The sequence below is a fragment of the Ammospiza caudacuta genome, chromosome 4 (assembly GCF_027887145.1).
Source record: "Ammospiza caudacuta isolate bAmmCau1 chromosome 4, bAmmCau1.pri, whole genome shotgun sequence".
Taxonomy (NCBI): domain Eukaryota; kingdom Metazoa; phylum Chordata; class Aves; order Passeriformes; family Passerellidae; genus Ammospiza; species Ammospiza caudacuta.
Window position 1 is genome coordinate 23,655,662 of NC_080596.1, and position 14,612 is coordinate 23,670,273.

The window sequence follows — 14,612 nt, forward strand, 5'->3', positions numbered from 1 at the left end:
TAATTAACAGTTCACCTGCAGCAGGAGTTTCATTATTTTCATTTTCTGATTCCTTGAGTGACTGGCTTTGGTTTGGTGGTCGTCTTTCATTCTGGGGTTCCAGTATATCTCTGTATTTTGAAACCATGAGCACAGAAATAAAATATACAACAGCCAAAGCCAAAAACTGAGCCTGTTTACTATCCTCCTGTAAAAAACAGACACACACAGATTTTTCCATTACAATTTCAGCAGCATGTTTATTTTTTCATGAAGTATGCCCAACACTACCATAAACATACCAAGAGGAAGCTGATATGTCAGCAATGGAAGAACAATATTCTCTAGTCACAGTTTGTCTCACCTATAAAGCTAAGGAATACAGCACTTGAATACAAGTGGCACCAATCCTTTCATTTTTCATTTATTTGACAACTTTGGCTAAGGTTGTGTGTTTTGATTTCATGTTTCAAATTAGTGTAGGGTGTAGGGTCCCCTTTATTCATGGGTGTTTCTTTTGTTATATTTCCTCAAAAATGCCAAGATATTAACAGCATTTGCAAGACAATCATGCTCTACATAACTGGAACCTATTAATGAAGGAAAAGAAGCAAATTCCAGAACAAGCATCAAGGTTTTGTTTCATTATCAGACAGTCCAGATGGATGTAATCTACTACGTATAATTTAAACAAGAATTGAGCAACATGCATTTGCATTACAGCTGGAACTTTATGAAGAGATTTTAGGAAAAACCTTGAAAACAAATCTTAATATGACCTATGCCAGGCTCCTCCCCAGAGTACTCAGTCACTCCTAGTGAAAGAGGGAAACCTGGAAATGAAGATTTAGTCTAAGCTTGTCCCTTTTGGCTACCAAAGGAAAAAAGCTTCATACACTTTTGGGTCACAGGAGAATGGAGTATTTGGATTCTCACTTACTAAAAAATGAGTGTTTGGAGTTTTTTACCCCTCATTCACATCAGGGTTCAGGTAACATTCAATTTTGTCCTCTGAGTAGTTCAAGAAATTAAGTTACAGTATAAAGTTCATTCTATCATGATTGTAGTGCCCATCAAAGCTCCTTATCCCTTGAAGAACTCCTTAGTAAGTTATTCTGGGAGATATTTATGAGAAACTTTTTATTAAGAACAGGTAACATAGGTGGATCCTATCTGTGGCACTAAAAAAACAACCTATCTTCCCCTTGGCCTGACCCAAAATCTTAACTTTTACAGAATAATCACAGTGTGAGATTGAAGAAAGCCACCTGTAATGGTAAGGATTATAAAGAATTTTCTTGCAAGATGAGTATTAAGACAGATTCTAACTGTACTTAATAAAGTGGTGATCCAGTGAATTAGAACTGACCCTTCCTTACTTTTTCTATGTTTGAAGAACTGCTTGAAATAAAGCTCTAAGTACTGCTACTGGTGGGTAAGCAGATTCCATCAGAGTTCCTGCTGTAGAATTTGTACATTCAAATTATGCTACTCCTGGCTGTAAGTGCTGAATACAATGTAAGAAACTGCATGCAAATAAAACATTTAGATGCACATGTAAACAGCTCAGACAAAAACTATTCCCCACCAGATCTTTCCAAGTCTACTTTTCCCACGTAGCTCAACATCCTAGCCAAAAAGCAGAGCTATTGCACCATTTTATTACTTATCGAGAAACAGAGAGCCTCATGGATTAGATATGCAAAAAAAAGCAGAGGTTGTGGGTGGGTATTGTTTTGATTGTTTTAAATAAAAAGGTTCACAAAATGTGTTTGAAGGAATCCTTAGGAGTACTTTAATTGCTCCCAGTATGGAACAATCATTTCCTGTTAGTCTCTTGTACACTGATACTGACATAGGGGCTGAAAGAAGCTTGCTTCAATCAATAATTACTGTAAAGATAAAACTCAAAATCCTTCACTTTTCTGGACAGAAAAAAAAAATCACTGTATAAATCATTACACTTGCTGAACAGTCCAATTATTGTAAACTAAGTTGTGGTGTCCAGGCTTGTGGTCACCAATGACTCACAGCCATTATAGCTGCTGTATTTGCTTACAGAGGTGATTTTTTTAAGTAATCAATCTCAATTTCCTCAATATCAGCTATAAAGTTGCTGACACAGGACAAAGATATTTTTAGTCAATTCAAGACTAAAAAACATATGCATGCTTACAGCACAGGCACACAAATTGGTTCCTCTGAGAGGAAGTAAAGGAATTAGAAATGACCTCTAATTTCTAATTAGCTAGAAGAATGTGACTTCTTCAAAATGTACATAAATACATAAATGATACATAAATACCTTGTCTATGAACATATTTGTACTAAACACAACATAATTAATATACAACTGGCAGAATTCCACAAAATCAATTCTTAGGAAAAACAAAAAGCCAGATGAGGAGACAGTTGGGTATCACCTCTCCCTCCTCCCAATCCCAAACACTACAACAGCTGCAGAGTATTGCAAGTTCCTAATTACTGTGAGCAGTATTCCCGTTTTGTACATCCAATTTAGTCAAACTCTGTAACAGAGAGGAAGCATTTAGCAAACAGAGACAAGCAGAAATGCAGCTACAAAGAAGAGGACATTATTGACTTACTATATCTCTGAACACCACTGCTCGGAGGCGATTAATATCCATATCCTGCAGAAGTCTGTCATGGTCCCGTATGGGAGAAATGCCACCAGTCACAATGTCCACCGGACTCTATTAAAAAAAAAAATTGTTTAAGATCCTGTGTTTAAAAGCATTCTACCAAGAATCATGAAGTGTTATAATCACTCACTGTGCATCATACTGTCATAACTACAGCAGAAAGATCAGATATGCATTTAATCTTTAAAGGAGAAAAAATCTGGTCATTTCTTGTGACAGATTTAATTTCCAGCATGTGTACCACCCTACTTCAGGTCTGTTAAAATATCAGTGGCACAGGTACAAATTTAAAAACATATCCCTCTGTACAGACATTATTGACTTCTGTGTTTCTGCATGTGGTCTTAAACTTGCCTTTGCTGCAGACTTTACTGATCCTATAAAGCCTTGCACTGCTTTTTGGTTCCTCCCAGTTTCTCCAACAGGCTTCATCTGTGCATGCTGCTGACACTCCAAGCAATTTCTTACTGCTACTGCACATACTTGAAGGGAAAAGAAACGTTAAGAGCTATTCTGAGAAACAGTACAGTTCTATAGTCCCTTACAGAAATGTATAACACAATTCTGTTTACCACTTAAAACTAAAAAGTTGACGCACATCAGTAAAATACTTTGCTTCTGTAAGTTTTAGACAGCTGCAAACCAATGCTCAAAATTCTTTAATAATTTATAACTAATAATGAATGCTAAACTAATAGAACATATAGGCTGTATCTAATGGATACTTGAGTAAAATGAGTATCCCTCACCGCAATTTTACCATGCATACAACCACAGGGTGGGTAGGGTGAAGACAGCTAAATTTCACAAATTTGCAAGGGAGAAGACAAGTGATAGACCAGCGAAACAAATGGCAACGTTGGCTTCACAATACTCTGTTACTCTTGGACTAAATGTTCTGAAGTTACACAACTGCTGGGGTTTTTTAGCTGCACATTTTTGCCCTGTTTCATCTTCTAATATTTATTTTCAAAGGAAAAAAGAACTACCCCACCTCTATACCTGTTTGCATCCCATAAATCTTGCTCTACCTGCACAAAGTTTTAATTGCCTAGAAAGGGAGAGGAAGGCTAGTTACTGTTGAGGTTCTGAGCTGCTCTGGCACTCATGCAAATCAAACTTTTCATTATAAAAAGTCTTATGGCAGGCAGCTAAGCATGAATTCTCTACTCCTGTATGAACTACCTGGACCCTGCTATGATCTTATATGTTCTCATTTTCAGAAGATTTGTTACTTTCTTAGGTAACTGATCATTTTCTTTCAATCCAATTTGAAGGAAGCATACTGTAAATAATCGGATAAAATTACTGCCCAATTTGAATCCTTCGGAAATTTACCCTTCTAGTTTTCACCATACCTTCATATACTGACCTTCAAGTGTTCAACCTCTTATCTAAGTATTGCAAAGTTTCGTTTTCTTATATAGTACAAGATTACTGTTCTTAAGGCTGCTATTTGCTCAGCCTTGATTATTTGGGGAACTTTGGCAAAAGAAATATCCTCATGGATAAAATGAAAACAAACTACCAAACAATTTATATTACTTACACTTTTAGAGAGGAATATGTATATATGCATTGCAGAATACAGTAAAACTGTAGAAGATCTTAATGCTTGATTATGTTTAATCTTGATTTAACAAAACAATGGGCAGGAGCAAAAATAAAGCTCACAGCTGCTAACTGTTTAGTAACTGCAAGGTCCTATGCTCATTAAGTGGCTTTATTTGCTTACCCAGGCGAAGACATTGTCGCAGAATTCCTCCAGATGACATATTTTTCTCAGACTCAATTTCAGTGAAACCAAGAGAGCTTGCAAAAATTAGCACATCCACAAGGTTGATTAATCTCTGGAGAAATGTTAAAGATGCTTCTACTGAAAGTCCTTGAGTTGGCTCAATATTCTCCAATTCATGCTACACAGAGAAAAATTGAAAGCAACATTTACTTCTTCACAAAGATAATATTCCTGCACGTTAAATGAAGAAAAATGTGCGCTGGAAGTCCACTATCAGTCACATTCAAAAATAATAATCACTCATATTCTAGGAACAATCATTATTATTGGGATTTAGCCCCATTCCAGACCACTGTGGGGCAACAAAGGCAGGAAAATTTTTAATGTCTTCAGGCAAAGAAGGCAAGCACCTAATTTATCTTAAGGAAAAGTGTGCAGGTAGCAAAGGGAGCAAAGAGATGCCTGTGGAAACACCCCACCTGCACTTCCACTTCCCAAAAGGACAGATATAACAATTAATGCACTCCATAAAAAAAGGCATCCTCCCACAAGTGAGGAATTTTCAAATAAAAATGGAATTTCTTACAGTAGCAGATGTGGCAGCAGAAAGCAATGGCAAGATACCACCACAGGCCATGATCATGTTGTCCATCACTTGAGAGATGAGGTGGATCGTGTTGTGCACAAACACCACATTGTCACTGCTATTCACAAAGTCCATCACAGTTTTTGTAGAATGGCTGTCCCAAAATTAAAAAACAAAAAAAGACATTCAGAATAGAGCCTTATTTTTGGGGTATTTTTAAAAACTCCTGTTTTCACAAAACTAAAACCAAACACTTAGCAGTGGGAAATCAAATAACTCATGACTTAAGGGTCAACTGGTGCATCACAATCTAAACCTAAAACAACATTTGTTTTCTGTTCATAAACTGCTCAATATGACAGGTTGCTAAAAACACCAATATAGATTGCTAATCCTCATTTGTATAAAGATACATTATAGGCTGGTCTATGACTGCTTGCTAGCAAGGAAACAGAATAAAGTCTCCTGGAACAGAGAACTAGATTTGAACTTAAATCTTTGGAAAGCTAAAGAAAATTCTAAGGATTTCTCAGAGAAATTAAAAATCAACAAAGTACAAAAACTCAAGCAAAAACTTTCCAAAACAGAGGCAAAAATAGAAATATATTTTAGCTATATCTGATGATTACCAGATAGGTTAACTTAAACATATCCTAAAAATTATAGTCAGATTCAAATTCACTTCAGTTTAAATTGTTCTAATCACTTACCTACACTATTTCTTCATACTGACATTCCTTTTTATCAGGTCAGAACACCAGTATGGTTCAATTTTAATTTTACACTCATGACTACAAGCTAACAATGGACCCTCCCCTCTTATTTCAGTTATTAAACCTTAAAATTACATAGCAGAATTACTGTTGCTTTCAAAGATCTTCATTATTGCGTTCCAGATCCCTGTTAGAAGTTAATTTCAAATTAACATCTTTGGGTTCACAGAACCCTATCAAAGCAGCAGTATGTGTGAATGCAGAAGCAAGACATACTATTTTGGATATATTATCTTTCTTATCCACATTTAGATAAGAAGACACAGGCCCTTAAATACATTAGGAAAATTAAAATCTTAGCTGAATAAAAATCAACAGCAAGACCGCCACTGACTTATATGTAGCCAGGATTTCAGTCCAAACCTGTGTGTTGGTCCTGAACCAATATACAGTTATGTCTGTAAAGAGTCTTAAAAAAAAATCTGAGAATAATTTAGTGTAGGTAACAAAATAAGTCAGGCTATTGAATAATGAGTAAAACACCAGATGTCCATGAGTCTAAGTCAATGAACCCCTTGTAAGTGAACCCAGTGTGGATCATTCCACATAAAGCCCAGGATGTACCTTCTCCACATCTGTATATCTGTTTCTATGGAGAAGAGCAGGTCTGTGAGCAGGCGCTGGTGCATCAGGGACCACTTGAACTCGGGAATACGGAACACAGCTGACCTCGTGTCCCTCCTCTGCCCGTCCGATGGAGCAGACAGCTCCTGTCCTGAGGAAACCTGCTGCCTCGACGGCTGAATGCACCATTTGCAGACAACAACGAAAACGAAACACAAAACCCACACTCTGGTTATTAGCTCCCATGGCACAAACTGAAATGCATCTAATAGACTTGAGATTCTGGATATCCAACAAGTCCAGACTGTGTACATGGTTCCAAATAAAGCTAAAACTATTCCACAAATGCTATTTAATGGACATACCAAAACTACAAACTAGGGTACAGCTGTACTACCACACCTGCCAGTCTAGCTATTCACAAGCAGCCACCCAACCTTACCAGGGGGGAAGAATATGTTGTTGTAGACAGTGGCTTTCCTCCTTTAAGGAAGAATGGTGCAGATTGAAGAGCATCCATTAGGAAGTATCTCTGCAGAAGGGAAGTACTCAGAGACATGATCATTCAACCATTAAAAGATGGATTAGAAACTAAAGACTAGACCTGGAGCACTGCAGCACACAACAGAAGCCCAGTCTCAATTTATATTTGCACAAAATGGTAGGATGACATGATGTAGTGACAAAGCTACCAATTTCTATAGTTTAAAACAGCTGAGATCAAGTGTTCATCTAGCCAAACACTCAGTTTATATCAGCATTCATACATGGATGTACAAAAATCTTGGAGAATTCTCAGCACACAAATTATAAGAATAATGGCTATTTTAACCCAGGGTTAAAAAATTTTACAGATAACTCACAAAAATCACACACATTATAATCCCCAGAATGGTTAGGTATGCTTTCTTAAAAAAATCATTTAAAAAACCTTCCTTTTATTTTTAAGCTAGACAGATGAAGGACAGGTAGAATTTACCTCAGGCATGGATCTGGCAGGCAGAGGTGCTTCTAGATGTGTGTTAGCTTTCAACTCCAGTCTTTCTGTATCTGATGCAACACTGGAAACATCAAGCTTGGCAATTCTTTTGTCAGGGGCTCCAGAGGGCTCCACCACAGGTGCATTTCTGTTTTCTACAGTTGTTTTGGTTTCACTGGTAACTATGCTTCCTTCCTTCAGCTTCTTTTTTCCTGCTGAATCCAGCTGAGTTACTACTTCTGGAACTGCAGAACTCACTGTCTCTGGCAAAGTCAGTTCTTGTTTCTTCTCATCCACACCTTCAGTACCCTCAGATTTTAAAAGTCCAGTTTCAGGCTGCTTCTCTGTTGTTTCTTCCTGCTTTGTCACTTGGCTTGCATTAAAGCCACATTCCTTGTTCTTTTCTGCAAGCTCTTCTGAAGGCAAAGGCAAACTACTTTCATCTTTCAAATCAACAAAGTCATCTTCATCTTCCACCTCTACTGCTGATTTTTCCAGTCCTTCTAGACTTGTGGGAATTCCTCCTTCCACAGGAGTTTGCATGGCTAAAGAAGCAGCAGTGACAGCAACTGTTTCTTCCACAAGCTCATCAGCTTTGCTAGAATCTTCAATTGCTTCAGCTATTCCAGTACTGATTTCTGAGACATTGGGCTTTTCTGGTTGTGGTTCTGGAGAAAATTCCACACAAGGCACTGCTTTTAAATCCTCTGTAGTACCCACATCCTCGCCCTCTAATTCCTCCTTATGATTAGACACTGAATGAGTTTGTTGGCCACCATCTGATGAGTTTTCTTTCTCTTTTTTTTCAGTTCTGCGCTCTGTATCACCATCAGTAATGCAGGAAGGAGCAGCAGCATTTTCTTTTAACTCCAAAGACTGCTGCTTTCCCTTGGTTTCAGCTTCTTTGCTAATCCCAGAGATTGTTCTAATTGGAGTTGAAGAATGTACTCCACTCCCTTCAGCTCCGTTCTCTTGGTACTCCTTGTACATTTGAGAAAGACTCTCTTTGTGCATTTCAAAAGTTACCTAAAAAAACAGAGTTCAAAGGACATTAAAAACTACATAGTAATGACTGTTTTCTTGGGAAAAAAACAGAAAACCAAAATCAATGCTTAAATCACAAATTTATATTGGATTCTGTCCTTTTCATTAAGAAAATCTGCACATTAGCTTTCACTTGAACTGACAGCAAGGTTTTATTACATGTACCTGTTTTTCCTGGCTAAAAGGAAGAAAGAAAAATAAAGTCAATGTCAAAAAAACCCTAACTAGCCTGATCCAAAGGATATCCTAAGCATAAGATGCACAGAATTTACTAGATTTGAAAACATCAATATTTTTGTGAAGGGGGAGGCTGTGACAAGTAGCAGAGCTTTCATATCCTTTTAGCACCTTTAGTATGTTCCAAAATCCAAAAAGATACATAAACTTTTGAAAATTTTACACTAAAAAGTACAATGTCACAAAGTCACAGCACCTAACAAAGCCAGAATCCTGTGGATCCCCAAATGATACCAATAATTCCCCAGATATTTCCTTTGGTGAGTGCTATTCACCCTATCTCAGCCTGAGAAAAGCTACACAAGTGGATTCAAGTGAAGATTTCTCTACTCCTTAGCTGAAAATATAATTGTTGTTTCTAGGTATTTTTTAAAAAAATCCAGATAGAAAAATTCTTTATATACACACTAATAAAACTCATTTGCCCAAATAAATAGCTGTGTTTTTAAAAATAAAATACCACTAGCCTAACTTAAGTTTTTATTACACTGTTATTCAATTAAGTTTATCCATACCTTTTCATTTAGACTTAGATTTATATTCCATAACACAAGTGTTTATTTATCTTTAAGCTCAGTTCTCAAAATTTTCCCAACATAAGCTCCACCTGAGGGTTGTTTCCTTTAAATCATTTTCTGTATCATAAACATTTTCCATAAGCAAAGTAGAGCAGTGCATTCCACTAAATATACAAACACACATTTTCCTATTCTCTTACATACTCAGCTCATACATTTGAATCTCATCTAAAAATTCTGTGTACATAGCATTCAAAGATATGATTATTCAGTGGGAATATCTTCCCTTAAGGCAACACAGAGGAGTGAAAAAATAATTTTTCAGATTAAAAATAGACTAGAAATTACAGCTAACAAATCAGAGATAAGCAAAGACAGAGCAAAGACAAAAATTATTTTTGGCAGGTTCTGATGTCAGTATTTAGCTTTTTAACTATTTACTCCATCAATCAAGTATATTCAAGTATGGCAGGAGCAATGCACTATTTTAACATGATCTGAACAATATTATTCATTCAAGTTGATTTAATTGAAATTTTAGTGTCTAGAAACAGAAGTGGGATATCTCACTCTGCTTGTTTAAAAAAAGAAAACAAAAAAGAGTCTGCACATAGTTTTCATTCATTCAGTTATGTACAAAAAAAAAGTGTGAATGATTACAACTGATTGAAAGTTCATCCAATTAAAATGGAACCATAAATTATTTAATTCTAGGATTTTGCTAAAAAGAGCATGTGGGGGGCATTATTACTTTGGAAATACTTTCTGAATTGTACCACAATCAGAATGTTGAAGGCAACACAAAATAGATCGTGCTAATAAGCTGTCCTTTGCACTTTTCACTTATTTTCCAAAATATGATTAGGCAAATCTGCTACTTCAGGTCTAATCGCTGCTTTTCTGAAGAAGGAATCTTACTTAACAACTTGAACTTATCTCCAGTTAACTTTACCTCTTCTCTCTCCCCCTGTTGCTTCCTGCATTTCCAAAACTACTAAAAAGCTTTGTCCCAGCAAGCACTAAAGAGACATTTAACAAATGAAAATGACATTGCTTGATTTCAGCAAAACTTACATGTACTTGCCAGAAAGCACACTGCCCCACAATATTTAACAGTGTGAACATCTGTATTTTCATGCATCATTCCAGGGTAAATCTCATTAAACTCATATGTAGGAGTAAAAGCTACAAAGTTTGTAGCTTCTCACTTCCTATGAACACAGTCTGTAGGGCTGCCAACTACTTTTGGAGAAATGGGCAGTCAGCTGTATCTCACTTGGTACAACCTGGGACCTACTCTTTCACTACAATGCTTTTCTTCTAGTGTGCTACCAAGCCCTATCCTCTTAACAAGAACCCATTGCACCTTCCAATTTTTCCTTAGCAGCCAAACTGATCACCTGGTTCACAGCCTTAAATCATTTTGCTTGAAAATAAGTCAAAATCTGTTCTCCGTGAGTCAGGATTGTAAGCTTGCTTTTTACTCTTCTCCCTCCCTTCAGAATCCTGAACTCCACCAACTCACGGTCACTGCAGCCACGGCTGTCTCTGGCCTCCACATTTCCAACCACGTTGGAATTTAGGGTATAGGGAATATGGTATGGTCAACATCACAAACACAATGTATGGTAAGGGGATGCAATACCATTTCACAACTAATTTCATCTGAAATCTGGAACAATGCTTTCGAAGACAATACAAAGCAATACTGAAAATGAAACTGTGCACTGCAGGATTTTTAATTGCTAACAAAAACAAATAGAAAAAAGACCAGCAAGAAGGTCAATAATGACAATTTGTCTTCACAGATGGGTAATGTAAACTTATGAGCAAATAAATCCAAGCAAAATCTGATAAGAACCTACACTGATTTCAGAACAATGCAAGAAACTCTAAGGAGAGAAACACTGGTGAAGAAAATTAGGCGGTAGGGAACTAAAGGAAAACATCACTCCTAAAAAAATCCAAAATCCACTCAAAGAGGATAGCAATTTCTAGTTTGACCATAACCATCAACAAGAATTCATGTTACAATGTATTAAATACTGTCCTTTAAATAAAACTCAAAATACAAAGGCACAGAATTAGAGAGACCACATGAAACAGTATTTTACTAACATCCATTTTGCATCTGGGGGTTTCTTATATAACAAAAGGATACTAATTTCAGAAATTCTGCTTTGTAAAATCCAACTTTTCAACAAGGCTGTATAAACACTTCTTATCAATGTATCAATCTGTAATTTGGTTTGACAGGAAACCAGGAAATTGTGGTACTACAACAGAGGCACTAGACAATTCTTGCCCCACAACTTCTATTGCATGATGTGGCATTTAAGAAGGACACAAGTACACAAAGCCAAACTATACATACAAAACAAAACACTTAAGGTTAACAAAATCAGTACCAACAAAAACAAAAAATTAAGAAATTATGATTACTAAAAGCAAGTGCACAGAGTACATAAAGGTATTAAAGATTAAACACAACGATCTGCAAGCACGCAACAATTTACAAGACAACTGTTACCTTGAAGAATCTTAAATGTACATAAGCAATTTTTTATTTTCCTTAAGGCACTTGCAACTGTAAAGCTGATAATACAAAATTAATTACCAGAAATTGTTCTAAATTAGTGAGCTAAAAGGCCAATCATTAATCTTCCCCATCATTTGATGGTTAATCCATAGCTGTCTGCAATGCTTGGAATGCATCTCTACGCACCAGCAGTTGAAGACACTTGTAAGCTAATAACTGCAGCACTTGCCTTAGCTGTTAATTTTAGCTTAATTTGACATCCAACAATTTACTAATTGCCAAGGAGAAAAATTAGCATACAGCAATAAGAAAGGGTAAGATGATTGACATTTGCATTAAAGAACTTTGAGAAAATATTGTAACTATACATTCAGATTTTTTGCCTTTTCTTTCCATTTTCAGGTGGGCAATTTCATAGACTAGAGAGAGGAAAGGAATATCTTGCCAGACAGGTCAAACAATTCCTCATAGAGTCTGCTCAGTGCAAATCAGCTCCTGCGCTTGTTTAAATAAACTCTTCATAATTAATGAATAAACTCTTCATAATTCCAAAAAGCATCACAACTTTTTGAATCTTAAATAGGATTTTATTGACCTGCATTTTCCACTTCTCCTCTACTAACACTGTTTCATAAGTGTAATCCAATCTCCAAACACAAACAGGCCTGTTTAGACAGGAGACACTACTATCACAGATATCAAAACTAATTTTCAACTCAGCAGAGGAAAAGATACAAAGGTACTGTGTGCACCACACACTGAGTTACAGTCTGTAACCCACTGACTTAAGGAATCTCTGGGCTATTTCTGAGTGGTTCACAGATGGAAGCTAAGCAAAGCAAGTTCAAATATACTTTGCAGGGTAAGAGGTTTCTAAAGGAAGAGTCTAAACTTCCACCAGAAACACATTCAATGATGTACAAGGTGCAGGGAAACCACTGCTCCAGGATGGTTTGCTGTTCCTGTATCTTGCATTTTCACCTAAGTAGCAAGAGTTCTGCCTTTTTTTTTACTCATCTTGAGAAAAAAATAATTTCTAGAATTAGAAAGCAATTACTAGTCAATACAATTCATAAAAGTCTGCTTTTCTAAGGGAGAATTTTATGCATGTTACAGCATTTTACCTCTAGTCAAGGTACAGCTTACTGTTACATCATCATACAACAACAAAGTCAAACTGCATATTGAACATGTATTAGCTCATTTTCACTAAGGAAATTATCACTTTTAATGAGTTTAAATTGCAAGACACGAGCACACACTATCATACAAGATATGTATTTTCTCACTATGTCAATCACTGCCACAGTTCAGGGGACTGTCAAACCCTATCTGTACATATTTGATATTTAGCTATTAACAAAAATATTCTGTAACTAAATTCAGCATTTATCACCCCATTGTTGCAATGCCCAGCGACAGGTTTTATGCACTGCTCACTTCTGCCATCCTTTTCCACTATCTCCATATATTGTTGCCAGCCCTAAAGCAAAGATTCCACATCCATAATTTCAAAGAATGGCCAGGAGATCTAATTGAGGCCCCACAATGTGAGCAGAGGTAGCTGCAATTATGGAGGAGGATTGCTTCACACTGCAGCAATAGCAAAGAAAGCCATTTACAATTGTTGAGGCTGCAGACATATGTCCCATCTTCCATGCTTTTTTTATACCAAGTCATAGAGATAAGAATCCTCTCTCTCCTCAAACTTCTTTACTTAGGAAGACTATTTCAGAGCTACTGGCCTCTTCATACACCAGATCTCTCTGCTGCTAATGTTTCCATAATTCTTTGTTTTGAGAGCTCTGGCACTTAGAAGCAAATCTCTATTACACTCTTCTTTTAAGGCTTCTCTGCAGCTTTATAAATTCTCAGTTTACCTTGCCCCCTTCTATTCTATCCCCATTTCTTTCAGTTTGGATTAGTCAAATGTTAGCATCCTGCAGCTTTATTCATGACATTGCACTCCCTCAAGCCAAGGGAATAATGAGATGGAGGAGCTCCCCATTAACATACACACTGCATGTGTAAGAGCCCATCACTGGCACACATCTCTGCCTGCTGAACAATGAAAATACATTCTTCTCCCTCCAGCTATTGGTTAGAGAAGCCTTCCCACACATCTGCTAGAGAAGAAGCTGTAAAAAGGAAACACCTCATAAAGGTGAGGGACTGCATCATCACAACACATTTGTGCTGGGGGTGCACAGCTCTAAAGAAGATTGCACATTACTGTCTCCAAGCTCCTTCTGCTCTCCATAACTCAGATGACAAGCTGAGAATCATTTCTATGTAGAATAAGTAATATTTATGAAAAACAACTATTTACATCATTAGACTGAACATAATATTGAACGATTTCATGGGTACTCCCAGCTTTTCTTCACTGACATACTGGGCATGGCACAAGTGACAAGCAAAAACTGGCAGTGGTACAATGACCTCTGGGCCAGGAACCTCTGCTTCCCCTCAGGGCAATGCAGATACACTTTTCAGAGGACTGAAGAACACCTGAAGCCTTCAAATCTCCCTGGAGCTGAAGATCTCAGCTGTGGGAGACCCTCCTGCCCTCATGACAGGGATAAAAAACAGACAAAAGCGTCCTAAGCAAATCCTGGATGCCAACGGGATTTGGATTCCAGATTCCGATGGCCTCTTACCCTCTAAAACTACTGAGCCACATTTACTTCTCTGCAAATTAGTTGCCACCATATATTAACCCCTCCACCACCTAATCTCTGCAGCTTTTGCTGGTTTTCCCTCGTCAGACAGTGATGAAAGCCTGGCAAACATAGCACACGTAAATGCTCTGGGCTTTTTTTCTCCTCCCTTAAATTAAATGAGGAGGGCACAAAAGAATATGTAAATTTACTTAACAGTCACAATGTTTATTACAACTGTACTTTAGACTGAAAACTAACAATTAGTTAGAAATACACTGTACTGTAAGGTCCCACTATTAACATTTTAAAATTATACTTCTCATTCAGAT

The 14,612-nt window shown here is 37.0% G+C and overlaps 1 protein-coding gene across 1 annotated transcript in view; it reads right to left on the reverse strand.

Moving 5' to 3' along the window:
• LRBA (LPS responsive beige-like anchor protein) overlaps window positions 1-14,612 on the reverse strand; it is a 370,657-nt gene that overhangs the window by 288,984 nt on the left and 67,061 nt on the right. The window contains exons 23-29 of the mRNA XM_058804238.1: window positions 7,283-8,308; window positions 6,304-6,479; window positions 4,967-5,120; window positions 4,378-4,558; window positions 2,997-3,124; window positions 2,586-2,693; window positions 16-187 (exon numbers count right to left, since the gene is read on the reverse strand). Of these exons, the coding sequence (XP_058660221.1) occupies window positions 16-187; window positions 2,586-2,693; window positions 2,997-3,124; window positions 4,378-4,558; window positions 4,967-5,120; window positions 6,304-6,479; window positions 7,283-8,308 (1,945 nt within the window). The remainder of the gene's footprint in view (window positions 1-15; window positions 188-2,585; window positions 2,694-2,996; window positions 3,125-4,377; window positions 4,559-4,966; window positions 5,121-6,303; window positions 6,480-7,282; window positions 8,309-14,612) is intronic.